General features: G+C 44.3%; 1 protein-coding gene across 10 annotated transcripts in view; it reads left to right on the top strand.

Moving 5' to 3' along the window:
- Nucleotides 1–27,182, top strand: part of LOC311017000 (membrane-associated guanylate kinase, WW and PDZ domain-containing protein 1-like) — an 82,852-nt gene that overhangs the window by 8,040 nt on the left and 47,630 nt on the right. For 8 of the 10 annotated variants that reach the window (XM_084015087.1, XM_084015083.1, XM_084015084.1 and 5 more), the window contains exon 2: nt 17,903–18,019. In XM_084015087.1, coding sequence (XP_083871213.1) covers nt 17,903–18,019 — 117 coding nt within the window. Of the gene's footprint in view, nt 1–17,902; nt 18,020–21,277; nt 21,303–25,290; nt 25,440–27,182 lie in introns of those variants that run through there. The other 2 variants (XM_084015089.1, XM_084015088.1) reach the window with 2 other exon arrangements.

The following is a 27,182-nucleotide window of genomic DNA, read 5'->3' as shown; positions in this document are numbered from 1 at the left end:
AGACGATTGATGGATGGATGAATGGATGGATGGATGAATGGATGGATGGATGGATGGATGGATATTCCCTAAAGATGATAAAGATGTGATGAATAAACTTCAATGTAAGCTGAATTGATACCAGTCTGTTTTAATGCCATATTAAGTGTTTAAGGCATATTTTGGTGATTATCGGGATAATATTGTGAACCAACATTATTTTGGCCGGGATAATGTTGCCAAGAAATGTTCATATCCTCCCCTTTCTAGTGGTGATGCTCTTCTCTGAACCGTCTGTTGCCTGGGAGCGATAGCCGGCGTGGCAATATACTGAAAATGTGACATTCAGCTGGAAGAGCTGTAACTGGGCCGAGCTGAAACCAGGCCAAGGGAGTCTGAGCGTGACTCAAGGCGGCACTATACTCCATCAGAAGTGCTCACCGTGTGGTGGGACTGCTTCGGAAACCCCCCTCCCCCACATTTATCATGGCATCGTCGCCCATATTGGACATCTCTCTCTATCTATATATCTTTTTTTTTTCCCAGGAGAGCCGTGCAGTTATATAAACACATTTAAACGATGTTGCTTCACTATAAAACTATAAGTTTGCCTTCAGACACGTCGTATGAACGAGTTGAGTAAACGGTTTGAATCAGGTGGACCAGAAGGAAAACACACTGTGATGCAGCTTTAATCTTCTGTCTTACTCTCTCTGCTGAACATGCATGTGCAATGACCTACAACCCCCCACTAAGTCAAACACACACACACACACACACACACGCACACACACACGCACACACACGTTCACTGCAAGAGAGTCTCATATCGTGGAGATAAATTGACATTTAAGCTGCGCTCCTCCTAGATTCACACATCTGGAAGGGATTACGCACCATTACAGGCTCTGTTTTCTACACACGAGTCCCCGTTCTGCTTTTTCTCCGTTTCTTTCGTTTTGTTGTGGTCGCTCGGGCCCAGTAATTACCCCTCCCGTAAGATGCAAATAGCCTAGTGTGAGAGACGTTCTAATTTTACCAAAGGCCCTCTGTCATCATGCTGGATTTTGACGAGCTGAAGCAGGACTGTAGAGTCTAACCCCTAAAATGAAAGTCTGTGTGAAGTGAAATGCTGCTATGCTTAGCAGAACGAGCGAAGGCGTGGGCTGCAGTTTATTTTCACTGTTGGTACGATTCAACGATTACATTCTTAATCGATTAGTTGTTTCTTTTTGTTTTCTTTAAAAAAAAACCTCAAACGGATTAATCGGTTATCAAAACAGTTGCCGATTAATATACCGATTAATGCCCGCTGCCCTAAACCTGACATCATTCTCTCTGAGCGTGGTTTAGCCGAGGTGAAAGGTTTGCGGATGATCCTCGGAGGATTTCTCATGGTGATCTCTCCGTCCACATCCAGGTTGCCCGTAAGCTCTTGAGAGGGCTGACCCGACCCAGCTCTCGGTGCACCGAGACACTTATGTTCAAGCTGCCCGTTTTAATCCCAGAGCTTCGGACTGCAGTGAGACGTATCGAGATGTGTCGGTTTTAAAGATAGAATTAGATGGTTAGTATCTCCAGCTTTAGCTCCGTCCTTGTTGTTACTTAACGCTGCAGCGACTCGTAGGGTTGGAAAGGTTGGACTGCTTGTTGATATTTAATGAGTTACAGGTCGGAGAGATTAACTGGCTCCGGCTCCTAATGGGTCACACTTCTTTGAAACAATAAAAACTGCGAGGACAAAGGCGGGGGTTTTTCCTGTAATATCTAAAAAACTGACTTTTGTTTGTTGTAGAAAACATGCCGAGAATTACATCATTCAGTGTCTGCAAATCATTAGATGAAGTTTATTTGTACGGGGCAGCATCAAACAATATTATCGATTAATGATTGAGTCTGTGAAATTACAAACAGTCGTGAAATAATGTCCGTTCCAGTTTGCAATTTGATGTCTTGGATGTTTTGTTTAGTCCGACCTCGGGTCCGTCACATTTTCTGTTCTAAAGTGGAGACCTGAAACGGCTGGACAATGAAGCTGGTTGTCAATCGACACAACTAATTTGATAAAACTCCAGTAAAAACGCCCCATGCATTTTCTGTTTCAGCTTCTCAGTTGAGAGGGTTAGCTGGTTTTCTTTGTCCTTTTGTGTTTGTGCTGCATTTTAATTTTTATATTTATTCAGATAAATCAAATAGATGCTTTAATGAGATTTAGTCATGAATATGTGGCAGAGACTGTGGCTTTGTGTATTTAGTCTGGTGAACTTTATGTGTTTTATTATGTTCATCCCAAACAAACCAGCGTCGTTTCCTCTGAACCTTTAAAAAAAGCATGACTTCCTGTGCAGCAGAGGAAGTTTCCTGGCACTCGATACTGTAGGTGTTTACCACAGCAAAGGTCAAAACCTTCAGTTAATGGCTGCAGGTTGGGTCACTGTTGAACACAGACTTTTATCTATTAATACAAGACGACTAGGAGCGGTTGCTGTATTGCAGAAATGTGTGAAACTGTAATTCATGTAATGTCATGTACAGAGCCCTCTAGTGGTAGAATCCTGTACTCTGTTCAGTCCAGAAGACTTGAGGAGGGTTGGGACTTGTTTTTACTCTAAAGTAGTTAAATAATATAAAATCATTGTTTGATATAATTTGAAAGAAATGTTAAATCATACTTATCTACAGTAAATGTGCGTGAGAATAAAATCAATATTATTGTGAAAAGAAAAATAATCATTTCATGAGTATAGCATTCAGAGATGGTTTTATTCTGAAATAGCATGGAAGAAACCCACCCAGTGCCTTGTGGGTAACTTTATTCTGACACAACGTTTTGATCATTTTTGAAGCTTCCGCTACATCAACTGACATGACTAGCATTGGTGAGTATAAATACATGATTTCACAGTTTCTGTCAGTTCTGTTGCAGTTAACGGAGACGTAAACTCCACTGGGAGGTTCCACTTCTCCGCGCCGCACCTAAACGCCACCTCATGCACCGGAGCCGTCATTCAGCGGAGGCGGGCTTTGATCTCACAGCTTCAGAGGAACCCCCGTGATCTTGATCCCAGAGTTTCCACCCTGTTTTGTTTTTAAAAGGTGAAAAAGTCAAATTACACGGCAGAGGAATGACAACTTAAAACAGGCGGCGAGGGTTCAGACACCTTCCGACGTGCTTCCCAGCGTCCACGCCGTCCCCTACGTTCGTATATCAGCGCCTTGTGGCAGGTGGAAGGACGTCCAATCAGAATCAAAGCAGCTTCCGTCCATCTGATGTTCTCATCACTGTCCGTTCCGGTGCTGTGGCTTCAGTTAGTCACGGTGGCAGAGAGATCACAGCAGTGCAGGTGATGAGTTGTGGCGAGTGAAGCCTCTCTGCTGTCATGTGATCGACCCTGCAGCTTCTCACACACATTGCAGTTCCACTGTTGTTGCCGTTAACAACGCTTCAATTTAAAGGAACGCAAAAAACGGCCCTTCAGAGTTCACTTGTTTGGCATTTTCACGCCGTCGTGCTGATTGATGCGTTTTGCGTGCAAACAGCTGCGTGTACATCTGGAGCTCATCTGCACGATACCCATAAGACACTTCTCTGTTGACGGACACAAACAGGCTGATCGCCGCCGCTGTGACAGCTTTAGTCATTCCTCAAACTGAAATGATGTTCTGCTGCCTTATACGGGCGTGTTGTACAGAGACATGTTGATGTATAACGAAAAAAATACGAATTAATATAGTCTTTTGTACATTTTTGTTTGAGATTATAGGAAGTGGAAGTCGTAACTGTTGGTTTGTGGACGGACGTTGTGAAATTTCTTTTGGCTGCTGCCATTTTTTTATTTTTTTTTACAACTACAAGTGACACAAGAGGGCGGAGCTAAGTACAACCGAACGCTGAGTGAGACATTTTTAACCAATCAAAAATGTTAGAATTGACTTTCATGAAGTGAAAACACGCTGTGAAAATGTTAAACGTGCAGCTGAAATTAAATCCCGGTCAACTGTTTAACAATGTATGATGGGAAAAAAATGTATTAAATGCTTCAACTTTTTCTTCCTGTGCTTACATCAACATACACCAACTGTTTTCAACCAATGATATCGTAACATCCATCCACCAATCAGTCTACAACATTGAGTGACACAGAGCTAGAAAAGGTCACATGCAAATCTTTCCAACGATCAAATGAAATCCCTCCCAGCATTACGTCCAACCTGCTATCAAGAAACGGAACATAAATACTCTTGAAATGCTGCGTCAGCTCCACTTCAAAGTCCTTAGACGTGAGAACTCCCAGACTTTACTAGCGCCTGAGACCATAAACTCATGTTTACAGTGTTTACAGAGGTAATAAATCAAGTGAGAAGTCGGGTCATTTCCCCGTAAAGCTACACCGATGGTGCTCGAGTGAATGTCAGAATAATGTTGAAAGGTGTTTTCATTATCGATCAATCCGTCTCTAAAATGTGAGAAAAAACAACCCAAGATGAAGTTCCTTCTCTTGTCTGAGTGACCATCCAAAACTCAAAGATATTCAATTGAAAAAACACATTTTTTTTATGTTTCTTTTTACTTAAAATATTCATTGATAACCAGAATAGCTGCATTGATCATTTCAGCAATAGTTATAAAGACAGATATCATTCTTCCTCTCTGTCTGCAGAGTCCTGCTCTCCCGACGTTTCATGACTAGACAAACATGTCACACGAGCCTTTTTCCTAAAAAAATAACAATAATAATGTTCTCCTTCAGTCCTTTGGCCTGTTTTCACACACAAATCTACCACAATCTGACACATGCCTCCGCCTATCAAATCACTCGCTGTTTTTCTCCCTGCCGCGGCTCTGAATCACTCATCTCCCGAGTAAATTTAGACTCTGTTTGACACGGCGGCGTAATGACGGAAACGATTTTCCTGAGCCGTTGGTTGTCGGCCTGATTTGCTTTGAGCGCTCGACTCCAACGACTGGCTCTCCGTCTCATCACGTGAAAGTGACTCAACTCTCAGCAGGAAAGCGGCGTTTTCATCTTTTATGTTTAGCGTCTGTTCTCAATATAGAGCTCCAGCGTGAGGTCGTATGTGATTGGCCGAGGCCGTTTAATCAGGAAACCGTCTTCAGATGGTCTGTCCTGGAACGGGAAGAGCAGAGGCGTATTTTAGAGATGACAAAAGGCAGATATGCGTTTGTGGGGATACACGTGGGAACTCGGTGCAGATGTGCTCCGCTACGGTTGGAGACTGTTCGTGTGCTTCTGTCTGTCTGTCCGAGGGAGGGGTGACCTTCTGCTGCAGCTGTGTGCCGGTAGTTGGCGGCATCTGGCTATGCTGTCGGGTCCACTGAGAAGGTCAGGCAGGTTTGGATGAAGGACAGGGCCGACATTTGTTTAGGGTGAGACCAATGATGAATTTGATGAATTTGCAGCCAGGGACCGGACTCTGAAAAGCTGGTGTGTTCAAGGAAACCGTGTTTGTTAACAGTTTGTCTTTGATTTGCGACGCCATACCTCACGGGTGTAACGCCAGTTGGCTCCCATATTTAACACCAGAGGCAACCTTGAGCGTTCAGACAAGTTGTCAGTTTGAAAGGAAGATCCAGAGAACTGTCCCTGTTTGATGTTCTCACTTTGCTGTTTTATTATTATTATTATTATTATTATTTTTATTTTTAGCATCAGCAGACAGTCCGCCCCCCCACTCCCCACCCCCCACACCTTTCTGGTAGGCCTGTTCGATTCATCGATTTTAAATCGTAATCGCGATTATGTAGTTAGGACGATGAAAACGTGAAACTCGTAAAATCTTTATTTTTTGTTAAGTTAAAGTTCTGCACTTTATTCATTCATTTTTGTTTAATGGACACCCCTTAAGATACATGTGAAAGTGAGGTTTTTCTCTTAATCCCAAAGGGATTGTTTTTTTTTTGTTTTGTTTACAAGAGTCTACAAGAAGATAACATGGAGCAAAGCCAGATGGCAAAAATGAATTGTTCTTTATATTAATCCCTAGAGGGATTTTTTGTTTAATAAGAGCAAGGTTTGCACTCAAATCCCAATGGGGAAATTATTTGCAAAATGTTCAATTAAAAAACAGCATATTTGAAATAATTTCACAAAATAATCGTAATAAAAAAAAGGATTTTGAGAGAAGAAAATCTGGATTTTACTTTCTGGTTTTACTGTCTTGCATGCTTCGAACCAGGAAACGCTGTGAAAAAGACACAAGGTCTTTACTTTGTTTGGCCTCAATTAATACACATCCTTCCTTCTCGTGGGCCTTGAACTCATCACCGGCTTGAATGTGTCTGGGTTCGAGTTGGACATCGCCCAGTCCTATTGTCGTCGCCACTCCAGCTCTGGTGCATTAATTCTGTTGTTGGTGTGAAGGCCGCGGGAAGGAAGGAACTGCTCATCAGGGTTTTTTTTATACCATTTATACAACAACAGCCTTGACTGAAGAAGGAGCTGCAAAGGAAGAAACACTCAATGAGGAATTGGCTCCGTTTGAAAAAAGTTGAATGGCAGCAAGTCGATTAGCTTCAGATCCCTTTACGATTCTCCGTCCTGATGAATGGCTGCCAGTTCTGGGGGTCAGCAGGGAAGATCTAAGAGGACGAGGACTTGACTCAGTGCCTTATTATCTCATTTTAGGGACCTTACGTGTGAATATGTAATAATCTTGGATCCCGATAAATGTTACCTTCATTGTGTTTATTTAAAATGTAAACCTTTTTTTTTTCTTTCATGTTTAAAAGATGCAGCTTTGTGCCACAGGATCCCGTTATGTAAGATGATTTCTGAGCGCAGAAGTGTTTAAAGATGCAGGGAGGGAGATAAAGCTTTGATCAAAATACTCAATAAAAATATATTAATGATGCATACTGCTGTTGTGTGACGTCCTCTTGTCACCTCTTTCAACTTTCAAATCAAGGCTGCAAGTTTACTTTTATCATCGATACCATTTATCCTCTATATCTATTGGTCTAAAAAATGTCAGAAAATAGAGAAAATAAATATTGCTTTTTTGTTTTTGTGTTGTTTTTTTCTGATCACTTCAGCTCTACTTTAAATGGTTTTTATAATATTGAGGGTAAACTATTGCATCTTTCACAATCATTGGTGTTATCCAGCTGTGAAGGAGACAGTCTGAAGTTCAGATATTTAAAGTTTGTCGGTTTACGATTTGAAGCTGCGTGACGGCGTGTTTGATCACAGACACACATTCTCCTTTGAATTCAAACTTGTGTCACTTGAAATGTCTTTTTAAAGGTGTGTTTGCAAATTTTTTATCAGCATACGGATACATTATCTTCTTTTATAGGTTGAAGTTAGTTATCTGCACATTTCTGTACAGCACTTATTTTTTTTTAAATAAAGCAAAAGGGACCTGATTAATTTATCTTGTTGGAAAAACAGTGTGCTGGAGAAACTCACAACATAACATCAGTTCTTGCTGTTTGATTGGTTGGATGTTCAACTGTTTCCCTTTTACTTAAAACTTGATTTACAAGCAACGGGACTCATAATGTGTGTGTGTGTGTGTGACGCTGCTGAGGATGATCAGGTTTAAAGAAGCAGGTCTGAACCTATGAAGGCTCGCTGCATCGCAGCAACGTGGCCGACTGCTGAGATCCGAGGCCCCGGTTTAATCTTATCTCAGCTGTTGATCCCCAGCTATCGGCCTGCTGGCTGTTATCTCGGCTCTCAGACACTTTTGATGCAGACGCGGGCCTCGCTTTAAGAGAATCACAGGGTGACGGTTTGAAAGGTTACTTGTTAAAAAAAACCTTTAATTCTTAGCGATGCTGCCTCACTTTGTGAGATGTTATATCCGCATAAAAAAAAAACCCATATTGCGGACACTTCTGTCTACTTAAAAAATGATCCAACATTCCTGGAGGGAGTGCGGTTAGTAACGGTGTGGGCTCCGTGGTGGCTCTGACAGCTTGACGGTGTAGCTGCAGGTGGGCGGGGCTTAGCGGAGGGTCCAATAATATTAGGTTTACCACAGCAGGGAGGTCAGATATATAGGTCAGCATGGTCCCGTCTCTCAGTCAACCCGCCAGTTTGCTTGCGCCACATCGACTGCACACGAAGCCCCTTCAATTACAACCCTCAAGGTACAAATTAGTGGTCATGATGGGAAGGCTTCTCCTTTTCCACGCCTTCATCCGGACGCATTCGTCACTATAATTCAGGCCTAATGTGGCAATTTCTTGTCTCGTGATTTATTGTGAGTTCCGTCACATTAGCTGGAGCGCTCCCTCGTCACATCCCTGTGGGGAGGGAGGATGAGGATGTATCTCCGTCTCGTTGCCCGTGGTCATTGGCTCCTGTGAAAGAGGGGACTTTAATCGCACAGGGGCCCTTTGTGTGTGACGGCGAGGCATGCAATGACATTTAACAGAGGCAGCCGGTTAGAACTGATGGCATGCTCACATACCAACTGAAGCTTAATGCTTTCCATCAGCGACGGGGGGGACTCCGTGTTTTTTTTCTTTTACACGTGTTGCCCACAGGAGAGGAAAAAAAGAACGATACAATTAAAATAGCTGCTTTGTGTGTTTTTTTAATTAATGTTTTTTTGGTCGGGGGAGGGGGGTGGGGGGGACATGGCACAAAGTGAACCCAAGGGACACGAATAGAGATCCTGCCATCTGGAGTCTGTTCAGTTCGGTATTCCAGTCAGAAATAGTTTCCATGTTTAGTCTGTGTTAAATTATTATCGCGCGCGGAATTCATAAACGGTTGTGTGTATATCTGGGACGGAGGCCACGGCATTCAAGACTGACCGTCCTCTCAACCCTCTCGCTGGAGCTTTCACCAACCTTTCCTTTCTTTCTCCTCCCTGCCTCCTATTCTCTCCTCCTCCATCCTTTGGCCAACTCGGCTATTAACACAGAGCGGAGGGAGCGCCGGGCCTCGGCTCCTCTGGTTATATTTAGCAGTGAACAGATGCAGCGCACTGGAGCGGAACATGCCGCCTCTGCTCGCCTGTGTGTGTGTGTGTGTGTTGTGTACTCCTTCCTTCCTTCATACCGGTTCTCCCATCATGCACTGCTCACTCTGACTCAGCAGCACAGCACTGGATCACAACCGGCCCGCCTGCCTCCTCGCATAAAACCATCCATATGTTTCTTAATGTCCAATAATAAAAACTAGAGGGTTGACTGTAAACCTGCGTTTTGCTTTATAATCGACTGTTTATAATAACATAATTTGTTATCATTCGTTATTTCATGAATTACTTCTATCTATATATTGTTACATTTTGTTTTACTAAGTTAAGATGTTGCCTTACAGATAAAAAACTGATCCCAGTCACTTCAACACTATTGGGACTCCATGTCGACTGATCCCAGAAGCCCAGCTATCGCTCTCAGTCGGATTAGTGAATCCCTATAAGGAACCAAGACCCAAATAATAAAAAAAGTAAAATGATGCACTGCCGTTATGTGTTCTCATTCACATTGATCAGTGTTGTTCAGTCAAATAAGGTTATAAAATACAGATGTGAAACACTTTGCTGAATGTGATGATCTGGTTTCTCACTGAACGCGGCTTTTGGACTGGGAATCCCATGAAAGCAGCTCTGGGTGTGGCTGCTTGAGGAGGTAATTATAGAAGGAGAAGGCAGGCAGCCGGTCCAGAGCTTTACGGCGGACCTCTCTGTGATTGTTGTTTTTTCCTCTCCACTCCTCGCCACGCTGATTGCAGGGCTCGTGGAAGGCCCCAATAAGGCGGAGGCCGCGGCTTTAAGTGGTCGAAGGAAGCTAAACCCGCCACTTCTATATCTGTGAGAGAGGAAGAGAGGCGGCGTGTGTGTGAGTGTTTAATTGACGTGAAAGTGAAAAAACCCAAGCGTGTCCAATGTTTAATGTCATTATCATCACGTCTTCTGTATCAGCTGTCATGAGCTCTGGGACGGGATAATGGCTGCGTTAATAGCTGGAGATAGCAGCATTATCACGCCAAGAGGGCAGAGTGAAACCCGCTGTGAGAGGATTTGATTAGTTTCGTCCCTCCCGACGTGCACCTTTCTCCCCCCCTCCTCGTATTGCTGGACAACGTGGAGTTAAATGCTCTCATCTGTAACTGGAGAGTCCAGTGTTGACTGACGGGATGTCCTGAGACCCACAGGAAGCCGGCGAAACAATGGAATTTACTGTTTAAGAACCAGCATTTCCAGTTTCTATTCCGCGGGCTATTATTTGGAATCGGCCAGAGGAAATACAATATTATTTGTCCTCTGGAGGAAATGCCTTCTCTTTTGTGCGCAGCTTGAGTGACGGTTTATCGGCCCAAGATTGCTTGGAACGATGACAAAGAGGGCAGTTTAAAAGATTTAGATGCTGACTTCACAGAAATAAAACACTAATGGACAATGACTGTGTGATTTTTGTGTCTGTAATCGTGTTTGTCGCTCCTCTTCTGCCACACAGCAGCAGACCAGATAGAAGAACGCAGACAGAGTGGAGCCGTCTTAATCAAAATGTGATAACAGACGGGCTTGAGAAATCCCCAGCTGACCGCTGCTTCTGAGATCTCTGTCTCCACAACAATGGTCGTTGCAATATCGAGCAAACCCGTATGCATCATCTGCTACGTGATAGTGTTAAAAAATAAATACGTTGATTCAACTTCTTGCAAAGTTAGAAAAAGAAAATCGATGCCACATCTAATGAACCGTAGAAACAGAATGAGAGTAGAATGGACATTCCCGTTCAAATGAACGTAGCGGCGCGGTTGTGAGATTTTGCAGTAACAGCTACAACAAACGGTGGAGTAACAGTCGAAGTGAATGAGTAAAATTGAGTAGCCTAATGCTTTAAACACACTCTTGTCATGGCGGAGGAAAGAACATTGCTATTGCATGATCACTTTGTTTGTGTTGTTTTCTGTTACCGACGTGGAATTAAAAAGCTAGCTAGCTATCTAGTGGAAAGCTGGTTAGTTTAGCTTGCTAACTTGGTAACTCTACCATGCTTTAGTGCTACACTGGGCAAGCTACCTAGCTAACTATCTACCTAGCTTACTAGCTACCTAGCTAACTAGACAGCCATCCGTCTCAAGAGCTCCCTCCGCTCTCTTCTCGGTGAGCTGCGACAACACTTTACTTTACTGACGTGTGTTGTCACAATAACACCTAACAATGATCGTCACTTTCCTTTTGTATGAGTCAAATGACCACTGTTCAATGAGCTTAGCTCAGCATGTGAGTGGAACCAGAGACTGGTTTACCCTGGCTCTGTCTGAAAGTAACTGAGTTAGCCCCATAAAATCAACTTTTATTGTCACACATGGTAAATGTAGCCTCTTGTATTATTAACAGTGGGCAACTACAGTTCTCGGGGAGCAGTTTGGGGGATTTCTTGCCACCTGGCACCAGTTACCAGTTCACACTACATACTCTTTGAAAATAGTCCCGCCTTTACTGTAAAACCAGTCAGAAAGAAAGCACAGTACTTGCACCTAGACTGCACCTAGGACGGGAGGGGGGGCGGGGGGGGGGGGGGGGCGGGGGTCGGGCTCTGGAGGGCGCCTCGTCTTGCACATCATTGCTACAGGTGGTGTTTCAATAGGTGTGTGTGTGTGTGTCTTCCAGTTCCTGCAGGATTGTCTGCTCTCTACACATAGTAAGGGCAACCCGTCTGTCATTTAACACTTAATCTGTGCCAACGGCAGCTTCCAGGGGGAGAGAGAGACACACCGAGACGAGCCTGAAACACAAGACCACTGACCAGACGCGGAGATACAATCTTCTATCATCCCTAATCGGGATATCTGGATATGTGATTTTAGCATGCTACGATTCCATTGGAAGGCGATAAATTTGAGTTTGCTTGGGAATGTTTCCATTGGCATCTTGTAACATGTGTTTTCTACCAATCTTGAACTGTGCAGCATTCCCAGAGAGCAGCTATAATTTACGGGGTTTTATTTCTGTTGTGGCCAGTATGAACCGACGTATCCACGCGTGGTCTGTTTCCAGTCAGAAAACCATTGCATTGATATTTTAACCCAATATAGTAAAACCATTGTTTGTATCGGCTCTCCATCTGATGTTGACTGTCAGCAAGTTTGTTTGCTCACTTCTTCATTCAGTTCAGTGATGAGAGTTCATCCCACAACTGGGAGTTGGATGTTATTGTTTAGGAGTCAACCAATTCTCTTTTCACAGGGAGCAATCACAAACACATCCTGCTCTTTTTTCCAAAGCAAAAACTTTACTTCAGTCGCACAGTTAAATCTTTAACGATGCATTACATTTACAACTTCACCAGCCGTTTTCTTGTGTGTGTAAAAAAAATCCTCTGAAAATGAACTCCAGCTGTAGAAATGTTGTGAAGTAAAAGTATGTTACATAAAATTAAAAAACATACGCTACTCAAATACCTCAAAAATATTCTTAAAGACAATACTAGAGTAAATATTTTCAGATTAAAGGCAATCTTTAAATCCAACTGGTATTGAGAATCACATCTTTTGAAGTCACTTTTTCTTTCTTCTTTTTTTCCTTTTTCCCCCCTACCTCAATCCACCACTGGGGGGCAGCAGCCCATAATAACCGCCACATGGCTCATCTCATTCACTGGTTGGCTCTGGGTTGCTGTGGTAACGGTGTCAGTGTGAAGCAGACTTTCGGTGGTGAGGCTCGGAGACACAGAGGGCAGTGTTGAGCTGGAGGACGGAAGATGAATGCCAATCGGCAGCTGAACACACACACACACTCTCTCTCACACACACACACACAGACGGATGTTTTCTCAAATGACTCTTCACTCCCTGGCTGTTGATTTGATACGTACAAATGATGATGATGAAAAACAGCCCAACCCTCAGCTGCTGTGTGGATGTGTAGACTCTTTTGAAGGGGCATGTGTGTTTCCACCGGTGTGATTGACAGGTTGTAGCAGTGGCTCGTAGTGATGACAGCTGTTACGTGGTACTATGGGCTGCAGCTGCTTGGAAGCCTTATGCTGAGTTTTTGTTGAAATCCTTTCCTAATGTCACTTTCTTTTTACACCACGAAGCATGAGATAACAATCATCCAAACCTTTTTAAAAATATCTGGATTACAGCTCGTTCACATGTAATTTGTGCCCTCAACTTGCATTCTCTCTGCTGGCCATCAGGGGGCGACTCCTCTGGTTGCAAAAAGAAGTCCAGATGCATGGAAGTCTATGAGAAAACAACCCTACTTCTCACTTGCTTTATTATCTCATTAACATTGTAAACATTTGTTTATGGTCTCAATCCCTAGTTTCAAGTCTTCTTCAATCCAGCCTGATGTTCATTTAGTAAATTATGGTGCCATTTAGAGTCAAGTAGAGCATTAAGCAGGGGATGCTTTAGGACCGGGCTACCTTGTGATTGACAGGGCACTCCCTCAGTCTTGCTACCATCGCCCAATGCAATTAGCTACTTTTGGAAGATTCATGATAAAACTCACTCGATGCGTGACTTTGACTCTAAGTCAAAGACTCAAGACGGGCCAAACAACAATTGTACTTGTGTCTTCGCTGGATGCCGCCGGATCCTACACACACACTGCACCTTTAAGGTTATGTAATGCTGACTGGAGGCATGCATGGAGGATATGTATAATCCACTCTTATTTGGGTTAAACCCATCTCTCTGTCTCGCTCTCCGTCTATCTGTAAAACCACAGAGGCCTCGTGTCCTCGAACATCTCGGCTCTGCCTCAGTGGCGGTTGAAAAGCACCGATCTCTGCCACGCGCTGCCTTTTACCAGCCGTCTCCACAAACGTCTCGGCTCCCAGGAAACGTCTCTCAACGCGTCTCCGGTTTACCCTGATGGAGTGATTTCATTGTGAGGGAGAATCAAGAATATCCTCTTCAAGCTCTCAAATGATCCGTCTTATCAACTGGAGACAGAATGGTTTTCACTGACGGACATTCTTCAGTGCTGCAACTAACATTTATTTTCTCATTTCCTCTATAAAATGGCTTTTTTATTATAGTTTCCCACAGATGACTAATTCGATTGGTTTGTTCTGTCTGACCTTCAGTCCAAAAGCAAAAGACAATCACGCTATCATATAAAACTACCAAAACCAGCACATTTTAGTTGCTGGAATTTTTGTTCAAAGAAATTTGTTTTTACTGTCGATTGGCGGTTAATTGTTTCTCCATGCTAATTGTGTGTCTCTGTGGAGGAAAAAGAGACGTATTGTGAATATGCTGATGTTGATGTCTGCAGTCTTTGTTTTACAATCAAATCTGTATTGGTAATAAAATGGTACTCTGGTACAGACAGCTTTGGATTAGCGGACACAGTGTATTGAACACATACCCGTTATCAATATGCTGTATCTTATTATACACAAGACAAGGATCTCCATTCAATACACATTTGGGATTGTTTTGTTCCAAATCTGAGGAACACTCAAATAATATCTCCTGTTTTCTCGCCACATCTGGCTGTTTTTTGGGGGCTTTGTTTGTGTCTTTTTTTCAGTACCATGGTGGTGGGAAACTGCTCTGGGTCAAGAAAAACAAATTATAAATTAAATATCATCTAATGCTTTCATGAAGCTGAACTTAATAATACATTGAAAATAATTTTAAAAAAGCATTCTGAGGCTATTGTTCTGAGCTGAAAATTACACTGTGACACCGATAACAGATACAAGACCAACTCGTTTTTTCAAGCAGCTACGTACCAGTATTATTAGGTAGGTTTTATTTTCCAATTTGACATCTACGGCATTGTAACATCTGGTTATTTGTTTTGCGAAACGGTAAACGGTGCATGACCCCCCCCCCCCCCCCCACCAACACACACACAGACACACACACACACACACAGTGGTGTGATCATAATCCCTGATCAACGCGGCTTTAATCCTCATAAATATTGAATATTTGATGACTTTCTCATTGATGGAGCATGACACCTGGGAGGCCCGCCCTCTGCTAGCTCTACGTACCCACAGGAGGCAGGGAGAGTGGGGGGGTTGTTCCTGACAGCAGTCCTTATCTGGGGGGGGGGGGGCATCTGAGCATCTGAGCCAGCAAAACTGACACGGCAATGAATGCAAAACACTAATGTATGTGTAACGTATTTTAATTTGGACGAGGAGCTGTTTATATAAATCAAATCAGTGCCGACATGGAAGTGGAGGTGTGTGTGTGTGTGTGTGTGTGTGTGTGTGTGTGTGTGTGTGTGTGTGTGTGTGTGTGTGTGTGTGTGTGTGTGTGTGTGTGTGTGTGTGCAGTTGTTTCCTTTTACAATCTGACTGCTGCTTGCCTAGCAGGGACCGTAATGATGGTCGTCAGCACTGGCTGGTTGCTAGGTAACAATTACCTGTGTGTGTGTGTGTGTGTGTGTGTGTAGAGGAACGGAAAAATACAGCAAGGTAGACTACCAACCAGTACTCCTGGGTAGAAAATACCCCATAACACAATAAGAATCATAGCTACGCTAACATTAGCTGAGCTGTGTTTATGACTGATTTACACCTTTATTTTTTTTTACATTGTGGTCTCTTGGGCTTCATATTTAATATTTGCTCGTTGTCATTGTAGTATTAGATGTCGCGTCTTTGGGGCCTCACATTATCAGTGTTACATGTTTCAGTCAGGAGTATTTATAGTCGTATCAGTGGGGGGAAGGAGGAGGATGTGAAGCTGACAGATGATGATGTCACCACAGGGCCACACCTCAGGGCAGATGACAGATACTCCTCTGCTCTAAGACCATTTTCACTTTCTTCTGCTCCGTATCTGTCTGTCCTTGTCCCTGAGCACTTCCTCTCAGGCTGCGAGCACTTCCTTCTTGGTGTAGTGTGATTTCCTACTCCAGATTCCCGAACCTCAACCAGAGCCCCAAGTCTAACCGGGGAGGCAGTTTATTGATCTAACCTCAAAGGAATGGTTTGAGGTTTTTGGGAGAATATGCACCTTTGTTTTCTTGCAGAGATGCCAAGATTGATACCACTCTCGCCCCACACCTAATACTTTGCTGTGATTGGCGGATTATTTGTCGAGAGCGGTGTGCTTTCCTGTTTGTAGCAGAGCGATACCATATTATATTAGCAGGTTTGTGTTTTGAGGTCAGCTGATTTATTCATTTCTCCCTTGTCCTCCCTCTATCTAACAGTGCTGTTGAGGGAGGTGTGGCTGGAGGTTAAACAGTCCTCTGTAACATTACGTCACTGCTTATTTGCAAAGCCACACCCACTTTTTAGTGATCCATTCAAATCCGATAAAATATCTAACTTCATCCTTTGCACGTGTTCCACATCACATTACATTACAGAAGCTAAAGGCACCTTAACTGCCGTTTCCCTGTGACTTCAATATATTATATTACAGTCATATATTATAATCATTTAACTCATTCGGCCCAGTCAGCACACTGAGCCGGCCACCTCAAAGCACCGAGCCAAGAGAGACTCCTCCACTGTGATCGGAGGCCGACAGGAGGCCATGGCACCTCCCCCAGAAACCGCTTGCCAGCACTCCCAGACATGGATGATATATTTGGAGATCATTAAATGGTCCTAAATGAGACCCTGGCGTGAGAGAGAACTCTGACCATCTGGCCCCATTGTGAGCACCAGGGCTCTGTTCAAACTCGGCCAGCAGCATAAACACCTCTGATTGGATGGACGCCGAGTAGGTCTGGGGAATTCCAACCAATCGGAGACCCTTTTAACCAATTACCCAAACCCACCTCAATCTCTGCGTCTCTCTCTAAATGAACCGGCCTGTGCATCTTTCTCTGCTCTACTCAAGCTGTCGATGTGGATTATGTCTTTGCATCAAACGATGCAGATAAAAGGTGGAACACATGAAATCCAGTAGGACGAGGTTGAGGTTGGCAGTGTCACTTGGTCAAGCCAAACAAACGTTTGATCGATTACCATGAAGTCGTTGTTGACATTTTTCATTAACACAGCAATCCAAATTTCTTTGGTAATCCTCTGATTTTACCTCTAGCGCCACCAGTAGGCTGATGTTTTTGGTTTATTGTTAAAAAGCGGTGTGATGGATGGAAATTTGGTGCCCAGATAATAAACGCTAAACCTGAGCAAGTGTTTGTGTTATAATTTCCAGCAATAAGTGTGACCAGTTTAATGCCAATTAACAAATGGTAACATGCTAACCAACTAAACTAAAGTACGCTTTATCACAAATTCCACATTTCGAGAAATAGCGAGCTCATGTTATTCATTTATATTCATTTATCTTTCACAATAAAAGCCCCATATACAGGAGGATCTTGGTAGCTGGTCCTCTGCCTGCACAAATCTATTTGATTCTAATATTAAAGAGTGCTTATGTGGATGCTGGTATGAATAGTTTTTATTTTTGTAAACCTTCGATGTCTAAAGGCCTATAACCTTCCATGGCACTAATGCAGGTTTCAGATACAATGCACCTTTTTATATGGAAATTACATTCACTTTGGAGATTTCAAACCTTTATTATGTGATATGTTTAGGATTATTTTATGCATGATTAATGCGTAGTTCTGTTCTTTCTGTTTTGTGGATCTTGTGCATATTTCTTGCTGTCAGCTCTTTCTGAGGAAAATAGATTTTTATCAGAATGAGACAGTCTGACTTAATAAAGATAAAAAAATACAAATAAAATAAATGTTAGCATTGTGACTTAACATGGACTTCAAAGATATATATGTTCCAATTCATTTATATAACCCAGTACTAAAAAAAAAAAAAAAAGATTTACTCCAAAACGGCAAAGGAAAGTGGAACACGGCCTGTCCTGTGCTCTTTTGGTATCCAGGAGCATTTTGAACAACGGAAATGTCACGGCCTTTCACGACCTTGCTTTTGGTCAAATGACAGCACGTAAACAGTGAAAGAGACGAGCAGGTTTCTTGATGTGGAGGTTTGTTTACTCAATGCTGTTTTTGTCCGTCTTGCTGTTTCCAGGTCACAAGCTCAACAAGGACCTGAAGCACTACCTCAGCCTGAGGTTTCAGAAGTCTTCCCCCGATCACGAGCTGCAGAAGACCATCCGAGCCAATCTGTATCGCCATGCTGTGCCTTGTGAGTCAAAACCACTACTGGTAGTGATGATGATGATGATGATGATGATGATGATGTGGTGGTGGACGCTTAAACCGGGACATCTGGCTGAGGACTTTAACCGGCCTTTAGCATCGGTTCTTCATCTTTACCCAAATGACCCACTTTATTTTGGCGTCTTCATCGTTTGTTTCATCTCCTCTTAATCTCATTCGTCCCTTTCATTCATCCATAAATTATTCCGGTTACACTTTATTTCCCATGTGGCATCCTCACCAGCTCTGGAAAGGTGAAAGAAATGTACATACGCACATACGCTTTCTAGAGCGTTGGTTGTTTTTCTGTTTTTTTTGCAGCTGACTCGCATAACTGTGGAAGATACAAAAAAGCGTGGTTTGTGCCAAACACCCAGCCAGCCTCCACAGCTGGACTCGGTTACGTCACAAGCAGTCAGATCTGCGGTTTGGGGAGACACAGTCCAGATCTGCATGGTTTATTCTTCCTACTGTAGTCATGTCACGTTTGTGTTGAAGGCAACAAAAAAAAAACACAACGTTAAGTTGTGAAGACCACAAAGCTTGAGGCTTAACATGTTTCATTAACAGCACAGTGGATCTATTGGGGATGTGATTAGAGAGGAATTGTTTTGATTATGACACAAGCGTAGACATGATTTAATCCAGAAGGGGATGGTGATTCCACTTCCTCCTGTTTTCTACAGACTGGGGCTTTCGCATTGTGGCGCTCCCCTGATAAAACGCGGCTTCCACACTAGATTAGTGTATTTCTGTCTCTTTCTCTTCTCCCGTATTTTCACTCTCCGCCTCTCCGTCCTATCTCTGGCCGTATGTCCGTCTCTCACGCTCAGCCATGTGACCGGTAAATCCGCCTCTCCGCTGAGCCTCCCCCGGTGCCCTGCCTGGGATTATGATGTTCTGATATATTGAAAATAGATTCCTGCCTGATTATGTGATGAATAGGATCGCAGGATGATGGGAAGGCCTCCGCGCATGGAGGACGGGCAGCGATGGCAAGAAAATTTAACTTAGACAAAATAAAAATGCTCAATATGTAGTAAGGCACTTTGTACGGCAGTCTGGAAGGTCACCAGATTAAAGGGATTACATTTTCACCCCTTAATTTCACTAATACTTGCTTTTTCCCCCTTTTGAAATACTCAATACATTTACTTCCTGCTGTATTGCCTCTAAAGTGTACAGCCTAAACGTTACATACTGGATACGCTTACCTCTCCAAGGGTCTAAAATCCTCCAAATGAGTAAAATACTGGATGTTTTTACCTCTTTAAAAGAAGTGAAATGCCTGATACACTCACCTCATCATCAACCAGTAGGTCAACACCCTGTGACCCTGTGGAGCTAACATTAGCAGAGTACCTTAGCATCGGCTAGCATTAGCACATCGATGCTGCGCTAGCTACTGAAGGTGTACTGAATGTATTCACATGCTGCAGTTGGCAGACAGTGTGGACTCCATGGTAGCTCTGACAGCTTGGTGGCGTATAGCAGCGGGGGGCGGGGCTTAGCGAAGGTTCAATTAAAGAAGACAATCTGTTGCTCAGACACACGGTGATCTCAACATACCCATGCAGGAAGAAGTGGCCCCGATTACTCATCAATGGCTATTCTGGGTTGTATCTGAAAATCAAATCCTCACTGACCGGACACAGAATGGACTCACTGTGTAGGTTTAGTGATAAATTGTTCTTTAATTTCCTTACTGTCAACAAACTCCATGAAAAGACCAAAAGCCAAGAATGTGACATAAATCTAAACGTGACTCAAACGGGACTTGATGGTCTATTTTCAGACATGAACTCGGCGCTTTAGTGATTATTTACAGCAGCAGAGCGGTGTATGCAGGATTGACTTAAAATAAACTACAGCGCCCACGTTCATGTTGATAAAAGAACATATCACCCGGTGAAACAGTGTGGCCCGGTGATGTGTTTTTATAAAACAATAGTCTACAGCGCAGAGGTAATAATAATAAGACGTATCGGGCTTTGGCTACACAGACAATAAGTATGAATCAATTCTTTGTTTTCATGGAATTTGTTGACAATAAAAATATGTAATATCCCCCGACTCATCCTGCTTAACATTCACTTTAAATAATAGTGGAAAAATGTGTGTGCACGCTTTGTTTGTCTTTTTAGTAAAGGCTAAAAAAAAAAAAGGCAAAACGGGCCACGACACAATGCTGGTCACTAATAACACTGAAATGTTTATAGTGTTTACCCGTCCTCCCTCTCTTCCTTCCTGTCCCTCCCTCTCCCTTTCTTGGTGACCTACTATCACTGCCACCTCCTGTTTATCTGTTTATTGTCTCTCTCACACACACACACACATGCAAATATTTTCTTGGCATGACAAGGCAGAATGACAAAAGCAGTCAAATAAAAGCCACACTTCTCAGCCCTCTGTTTCCTTTGTCTTCGTGTCTCTCATGTCTCCTCCTCCTCCTCCCCCTCTTCCTCCCCCCCCCCCCCTCTCCCGAGCCACATGTGTCGCTCCCTTGCTTGACTCGAACAGGTGCCTTTCCCTTCACCACTGATCGAGGCTTTTCTTTCTTTCTTTTTTTTCACTCTTTTGAGCCATGTGTGTTTATAAGACCCCCCCCCCCTCCACCTCCACCCCCCCCCCCCCCCCCCCCCCCCCCCCTTGCTCCGTCATAGCCCCCACCACTACAGATGGCCATTGTTATCATGTGCGGCAAATGTCAGTATTGATAGAGAAGTCGCTCTCTCGCGGGATTCATTTCCCTCTCACGTCTACAGCTGCTGCTCGGGGATGAGGGTTATCTCTGCGTTATCCCAGCGTTTGAGCCACAGAGCGAAGAAATCCTCCCTCCCCTCCTCCCCTCCCCCCCACCCTCCACCTGATCTCTCCCTCTCTCCCTCTCTCTGCTCTCTTCTCTGTCGCCCTCCTCTCTTCACTTCAAATCCTCCAGTGAGTGTCAGCGTCCCTGTGGCTCGGCCGTGACTGCTGCCTTCCTCTGTCACACTCTAGCTGCTCCCACCGTCTCCCTGCCTCTGCTGCTCTCACCCTCCATCTCCTCTCTCTCTCTCTCTCTCTCTCCCTCTCTCGCTCTCTTGCTCTCTCTCGCTCTCTCCCTCCCTCCCCTCCTCACTGTCCTTCACTCCCTCGCTTCCTTGTTTTCCACTCCACTGCCCGATCTCGGGGAAAATCATTGTTGGAGACAAATTTCTCTGTTTGCCGCTCACACAAAGAAAAGGATTACGGCTTGATTTGCTGGCTCCGGGCATCACTCCGCATCCAAGGCAAGTGGCAGCTCCTTATTCTCTCCTCATTCTTCTTCTTCTTCTCTGTCTTTTTTTTTTACACTCTCGCCGCCATCCGAAACGCCTGTGATGTATGCGTGGCAGGGAGTGTGTGTGTGTATGTGGTTGATGCTGTGTATATAGGCTAAGGGAATCAGGGAAGGTGGGGGTAGGGGTGGGAGTTATGCGAGGGAAAGGGGGGGGGGGGGGGGGGGGGGGCAGGCACACTCGGAGCAGGCACGTCCAACCCAGAGGGACAGATGGCCAGTAGCCCTGGTGCTTTTTCCTCTTTGGTTTTCTAATTCACCCTGCAGGCTTTGTGTAAGGCCCACTAGTACACAGACCTTCTTTTCAAGAAGCAAGAGATGGCTGCTCTCCTTAGCTAGAAGAGGGAGGGAGTGTGTGTGTGTGTGTGTGGGGGGGGGGTCTGTGTTTGTGAAGAACGGACAGGGTATAGGAAAGGAGGAGGAGGAGGAAGAGGAGGAGGAAGAGGGGGTTTGCTGTAGAGGCAGAAGCAGGCTTTTAAGAGGAGGTTAGGATAGGAGCTGAGGAGCTGAGGGTGGGGGGGGGGGGTCATCAGCCTCAAATGCACGGAGGTCAGGTCCAGATGCTGCTCGAACAAAAGGGCTTCTCTGGAGGAACGGCAGGGGGAAGCGTGGCACTCGCCATTGTGTGTGTCGCTGCATTGCAGGGTGCTGCCGGGGAGCTTCATGCTAATGACGGCCATTCATTCTTGTAACGGATGAGTGAGGCCCCGGCTTCTGTTTGCCTGCTTCTCACACACACACACACACACACATGCACAGCTCATATATGCTTCATGTGACCAAATATCTGCTGCGTTAACAGCACGGTTCGCTCAGGGGAACGCGGCCCTAACCCAAAACGATTGCTTCAAAACCGGTAAAGGAAGCTGTGTAAATATGTGTTTTTGCATAGTAATGGTGCATGAAGACAGGTGCAGACTCTGTGTGTGTGTGTGTGGCTCATGTTTAATGCATGTGTTGTTGTTTTCGCTGCCATGTTTGGCATATTTTACAGGTACAGTCACAGATTGGCATCGCTTGGTTTCGTTAGAATAAATCGCATGCAGGCCAAAAGGACTGCAGCTTCTTGTTTTAGCGTGATTGACAAGTGGGTGGAAGGTGGCACCGGAGGCTGTGGCCTCTGACGTTGTTTTCGTCATCGATTCCTCCCGGGCCTCGTTCAGAAGGCATCGTACGCTACGCTATCCAGAGAGAAACCGTTACAACAACACAGCCTCCGAGTCCTGTTTCTGCTCTGCCATGAGACCGCTCTTCACTGTAAAAGTGAATATAAAGCTCGGCTCACAATAATGTTATTGTTAGTCGAAAATCCCCGTTCGTGGTCCCCGGCCAAGCTCATGTAAGACAATAGTCCTTTGATCTTGCGAATACTCAAGTGAAGATGCGTTGACGGGATCAACCCAGAGTCAATTTAAAGTGAGTTAATCAGTTCCTGATTAATGAGCCACTATGAGGCCTCATGTAGTCTTCCCTGTGCGACCGAATGGGGACTGCAGTCCTTGTCCTTGCTGCGACCAGAGTGATACATCGGCCAAACTGCGAGACCTGTTGTCCACATGGAACAAATCCACAATTTGGGATTGATTAAAACAGGTGTGTACTTCCTTATCTTCCCACATATCAAATTACGGAGGGCCGCGTCTATTTCCGCGGTGGTGGAGTGAGATGATGATAACCCCCCGTCGGGGTCAACGATATGAACTGTGCTAATTCACGGGCCGAACAAAGATTCTTTGTTAAGATCCTGTCGCCTTTTACAAGACGAATCTGTGCGCAAGTGTCTTGTGATGGTTTGGATGTGGATCTGTTGTGGCGGCCGTCCAGCCCACATAGTGTAGCTAAGTGTTTGTGAGCCTCGCTGCCTCCGAGCAGTGAGTGTGATGATGCCAGAATAATCTGAAATCGGATACGCTTCAACTTTTTTCCACTGAACTTTGTGTTCGTGTGACCCTTCACACTTTCTTCCGATCATTTTTTTTTACTCCCGTGGAGAAGTGCGCTCTGATATCCACAGGGCCTCAAAGACGTAACATGAACGTTTTATTTGCCCACCGTACAGCTGCCATTTTGTCTGTAATCCCTAGAGGACAGTGTTGTAGTCAAGGCTGCCCCAACCTGAGACCAAGTCACAACCAAGACTTTGAGGGGTTGGGACCAAGCCGAGACCAAGTCAAGACCATGTCAAGACCAAGTCAAGACCAAGACCAGAGCGATGCTAGCTGTTTCCCTCCTGCTTCCAGTTATCAAGCTAGTAAACTAAGCTAGGCTAGGCTAATCTGCTGGCTGAAGCTACATATTTCATAGATGTAGTCGAATACTTTTCATCTTTTTTAACTCTGGAGTGTACTTCCCCAAAATGTTGGAAAATACCTTTAAACAACAAAATTAAGCAGTGTTTGAGTTTACTGTACACTGCAAATACCCTCCTACTGTTTAGCAACATGTGAATACTCAATACATAAACAACTATCTGTATGGAAGAGTTACAAAATGTACATTCAACTTTTTTGGTTGATTCATTGCAGAACTGTCTTTTATCTGTGGTACAATGAGGACAGGTGACCATGTGGACCATGTGAATCCGAGCAGAAATCTGCAGTCCTCTACCCTCAGGGCAGCTCCCGGGGTTTGTGGTCAGGTTGCCTGGGCAGCAGTCCATGTCCATGCAGGTACAGGCCTGCACTGCCAGGTGGACGCTTTCCTTTGGTCTGCCATTGGGCTCTTAATCTCCCACGGTTCTAATGAAGTTAAGTCTCTCTGTTGTAGTCCGGTGGAAGCATAGTAAACAAACCCAACCGGCAACTAAACTAGGTGGCAACCTCTGGTTTTGAAGTGAAGCCAAAGTATGGCTACACCTCTATAGAAGTCTATGAGAAAATGAATACTTCAGTTAAGATTGTAAACATTCGTTTATGGTCTCAATCTCTAGTTTCAAGTCTTCTTCAATACATCATGGTGTTCATTTAGTAAATTTTGGTTCATTTAGAGTCAAATAGATGATAAAGCAGGGGATGCTTTAGGGCGGGGCTACCTTGTGATTGACAGGTCACTACCACAGAGTTTTCATCTTAAAACGTTAACCTTTTCACAGTGTCTTTTATATTTATTTAATATTGTATGCAGTGTTCAGGTGTGCAACTAAAACCAAGACAGCGACAGCCAGAAACCAAAAATGGCTAGAATCGGCAAAAGGTCGGACCCGGCCCACTGGATGAATTTGGTTGTTGTGAAGAACTTTCAAGGACATCCGAGATCAGAGAAGATAAATGAATTGGTGGCAGGTTTGAGGAGACAGTGTTTGGTTGTAGAGATCAGCGAGATCTTCATCGTCTGGTTTTTAAATGGAGTGTTCACTAATAACAAATGCTCTGTAATTAGTTGTTATTTATAGGTCATTATGCAGTGGTTTCACTGTTTTTACATGAAAGCTCCTCCTCCTCATGTTTACAGTTATATCTCACCAAGCTGGTAGCAACAGGAGCATCTTTTACACTACGTGATACAGTCTCCTCCTCCCGTAGCGCGTCCTCATCCTTGTCCTGCTGCCCTCTGCACCCTTCCCTAACCCGGCATTAACCCCTCAGAGAGGTTTTCCTCAGTCACGAGACCTGCCGGGAGCTGGCTGTTTATCAGGAGGCACCATGTGTTAGGTAATGTCAAGCGTCTATATTTATGGTGAAGATAGCAGGAGAAGGGAAGGCGGAAGGGAGGAAGACAGAGAGCACGAGGAAGAGGGAGGGAGCGAGGGAGAGTGGGCGGGAGTATGAGGGGGGCTGCAGCCATTGGCCTCAGACAGGAACCGGAGTGTGAATAGCTCACAATGGCTTAGCCTCTAAGCTGGGCTGGACCTCTAATTTGCTCTGCTTGTGGAGCTTTGAAGAAAAACGGCAGCTGCCTACTAGCCGCCTGCCTGAATGAGCTCGCGGGCTGGGAACTAGCACTCGCTCACAGACAAACTGGATGATCCATGGGTGGTTTAGTTGGAGGAGGGAGAGCAGAATTCAGCCTGCTCGGATTTATCTTTTTGAATATTTCTAAGGCAATAACGTGCTGGGAGGAAAGCGGCGGCGGCGGCAGTGGCGGTGTAGAGGTAAATCTGTGACATTTACTTTTTCTCCTGGGAACGATGCTCCGTCTTCCGGGATTAGATTGGAGGGGGATGTGGGTGGGGAGAATAAACAGATACACAGACAGGTGGATGTTTTTTTGTTTTATCTTTGAGAGAGACTGTGCTGATGCAGATTGGTGGTGTATTAATTAACGTGTGTTGTGCCGTGGGTTTGTGTGTGCAGATACGTTTGTCAGCCATATCTCTCCATCTTCCCCTCATTTTCACCCCCAGCTTTTGCAGCTGCTCGCTCCTCTCAGCTTTACTCTTCTAAACTAAATCTCCCCTTTTTGGTCATTGTGGTTTTCTCCAATTATTTTACAGGCGAACAAAAAAACAAACCCTGACATGTTTTGTTCAATTTTCTCTCTTTTTTTTTTAACAAGACTTCCAGGTTCAGATTGTATGTGCACACTATTCATTTTCAGCCCCCCTTCTCCTTCTCCCTCATTCTTCTCCCCCGTATTGAAAGGGGAGAGATGGGGAGGGAGCTGGGGGAACAGCAGGAGAATAGCGGCTGGGACTCAGCTGTGAGGAGTGTTGTGGCGCGAGCTGAAAGAATGGCCTGTTGTGTTGGGCAGCGGCAGTATTGTGTGTCTGGCCTCTCTCTCTCTCCCCCCTGTCCTCTGTTCTCCTCCTCTTTAATGGGTAACTGCATCATCCCTTTATTCAAGCAATCACAGCGAGGAACCTCAATAAAACAGACTCTTTCATAAAGAACGTTCCACAGACGTGCGTATTGTTGTAAATGTCTTTCATACCTGAGATAGTGGAAAAGTAGGCCTACTAAGCTCACTTTGGGAAAGCTTGATTTTTGTTGTTGTTGTTGTTTCTGAAGAGTAGAAACGATGAATCAATCGTTCAAAAATGAGCTATTTTTAAATGTATTTTTTAAGCAAACACCCCAAAACAGTATTCAAGCCCTTCAAATATGATGATCTGCAGACATTTGGGGTTTTACATGACTGAAAAACTGAAACTGAACTGTTGGTCCGACAAAGAAAAGACATTTAAAAGATATAACTTTTGACTTCCAGGAAATTGAAATTGAATTTTTCCCACACTTTTCTGATAAAGTGATTAATCAGTTAATTGAGAAAATAATCCACAGAATTGGTTGTGGCCTAATACAAATAAACAATGTTGCATAGACCCAAGTAGGGATCAGACGTTCTCGGTCCTCATAGTGATACCTTGGTTTTTGGAATTGGCTGATACCGAGTACTGATCTGATACCAGTGTTAAATAAATCAGCCGTACAAATTTACTAAAACGACACCTGATCCAGCCATTCAAGTACGTACCAGACCTGATATCAGTTAAAGGACTTTGATAGACAAAAAGGTGTAAAGATTGCAATTAATAACTGATCAAAGAAAAGCTAAAGGAATGTCAATCAGAGCACCAACTTTTGGGACTTTTCTGCTGGTACCAAACAAGTATTGACATAAACAAATGTGACTTTCATTCATTTTGCAGCACTGCGGATGTACTTGACAGAAAATCTTCCTGGAGCTCGTTCTTTTCCAAAGTGACGTTTGAAGGCTGTTTGTGCACAGTTTTGCGTTTGATCGCGGTGCGACGAGAAGGGGCTCAGCGGCTCGCTGATGAGGCTTCGCCCAACCCCATGCTAGTTAATTGAACTCACTACATCATGGCGTGCTCCGAGCAGCAGCACCTCGGCCCCTGATAGGATCTGGAGTGGGGCTGCTATTTGCTTAATCA

This window comes from Eutrigla gurnardus (genome assembly GCF_963514095.1).
Source record: "Eutrigla gurnardus genome assembly, chromosome: 8".
NCBI classification, from domain to species: Eukaryota; Metazoa; Chordata; class Actinopteri; order Perciformes; family Triglidae; genus Eutrigla; species Eutrigla gurnardus.
The sequence above is the reverse complement of the archived record's forward strand: the minus strand, read 5'-3'. Positions and strand labels throughout refer to the sequence as shown.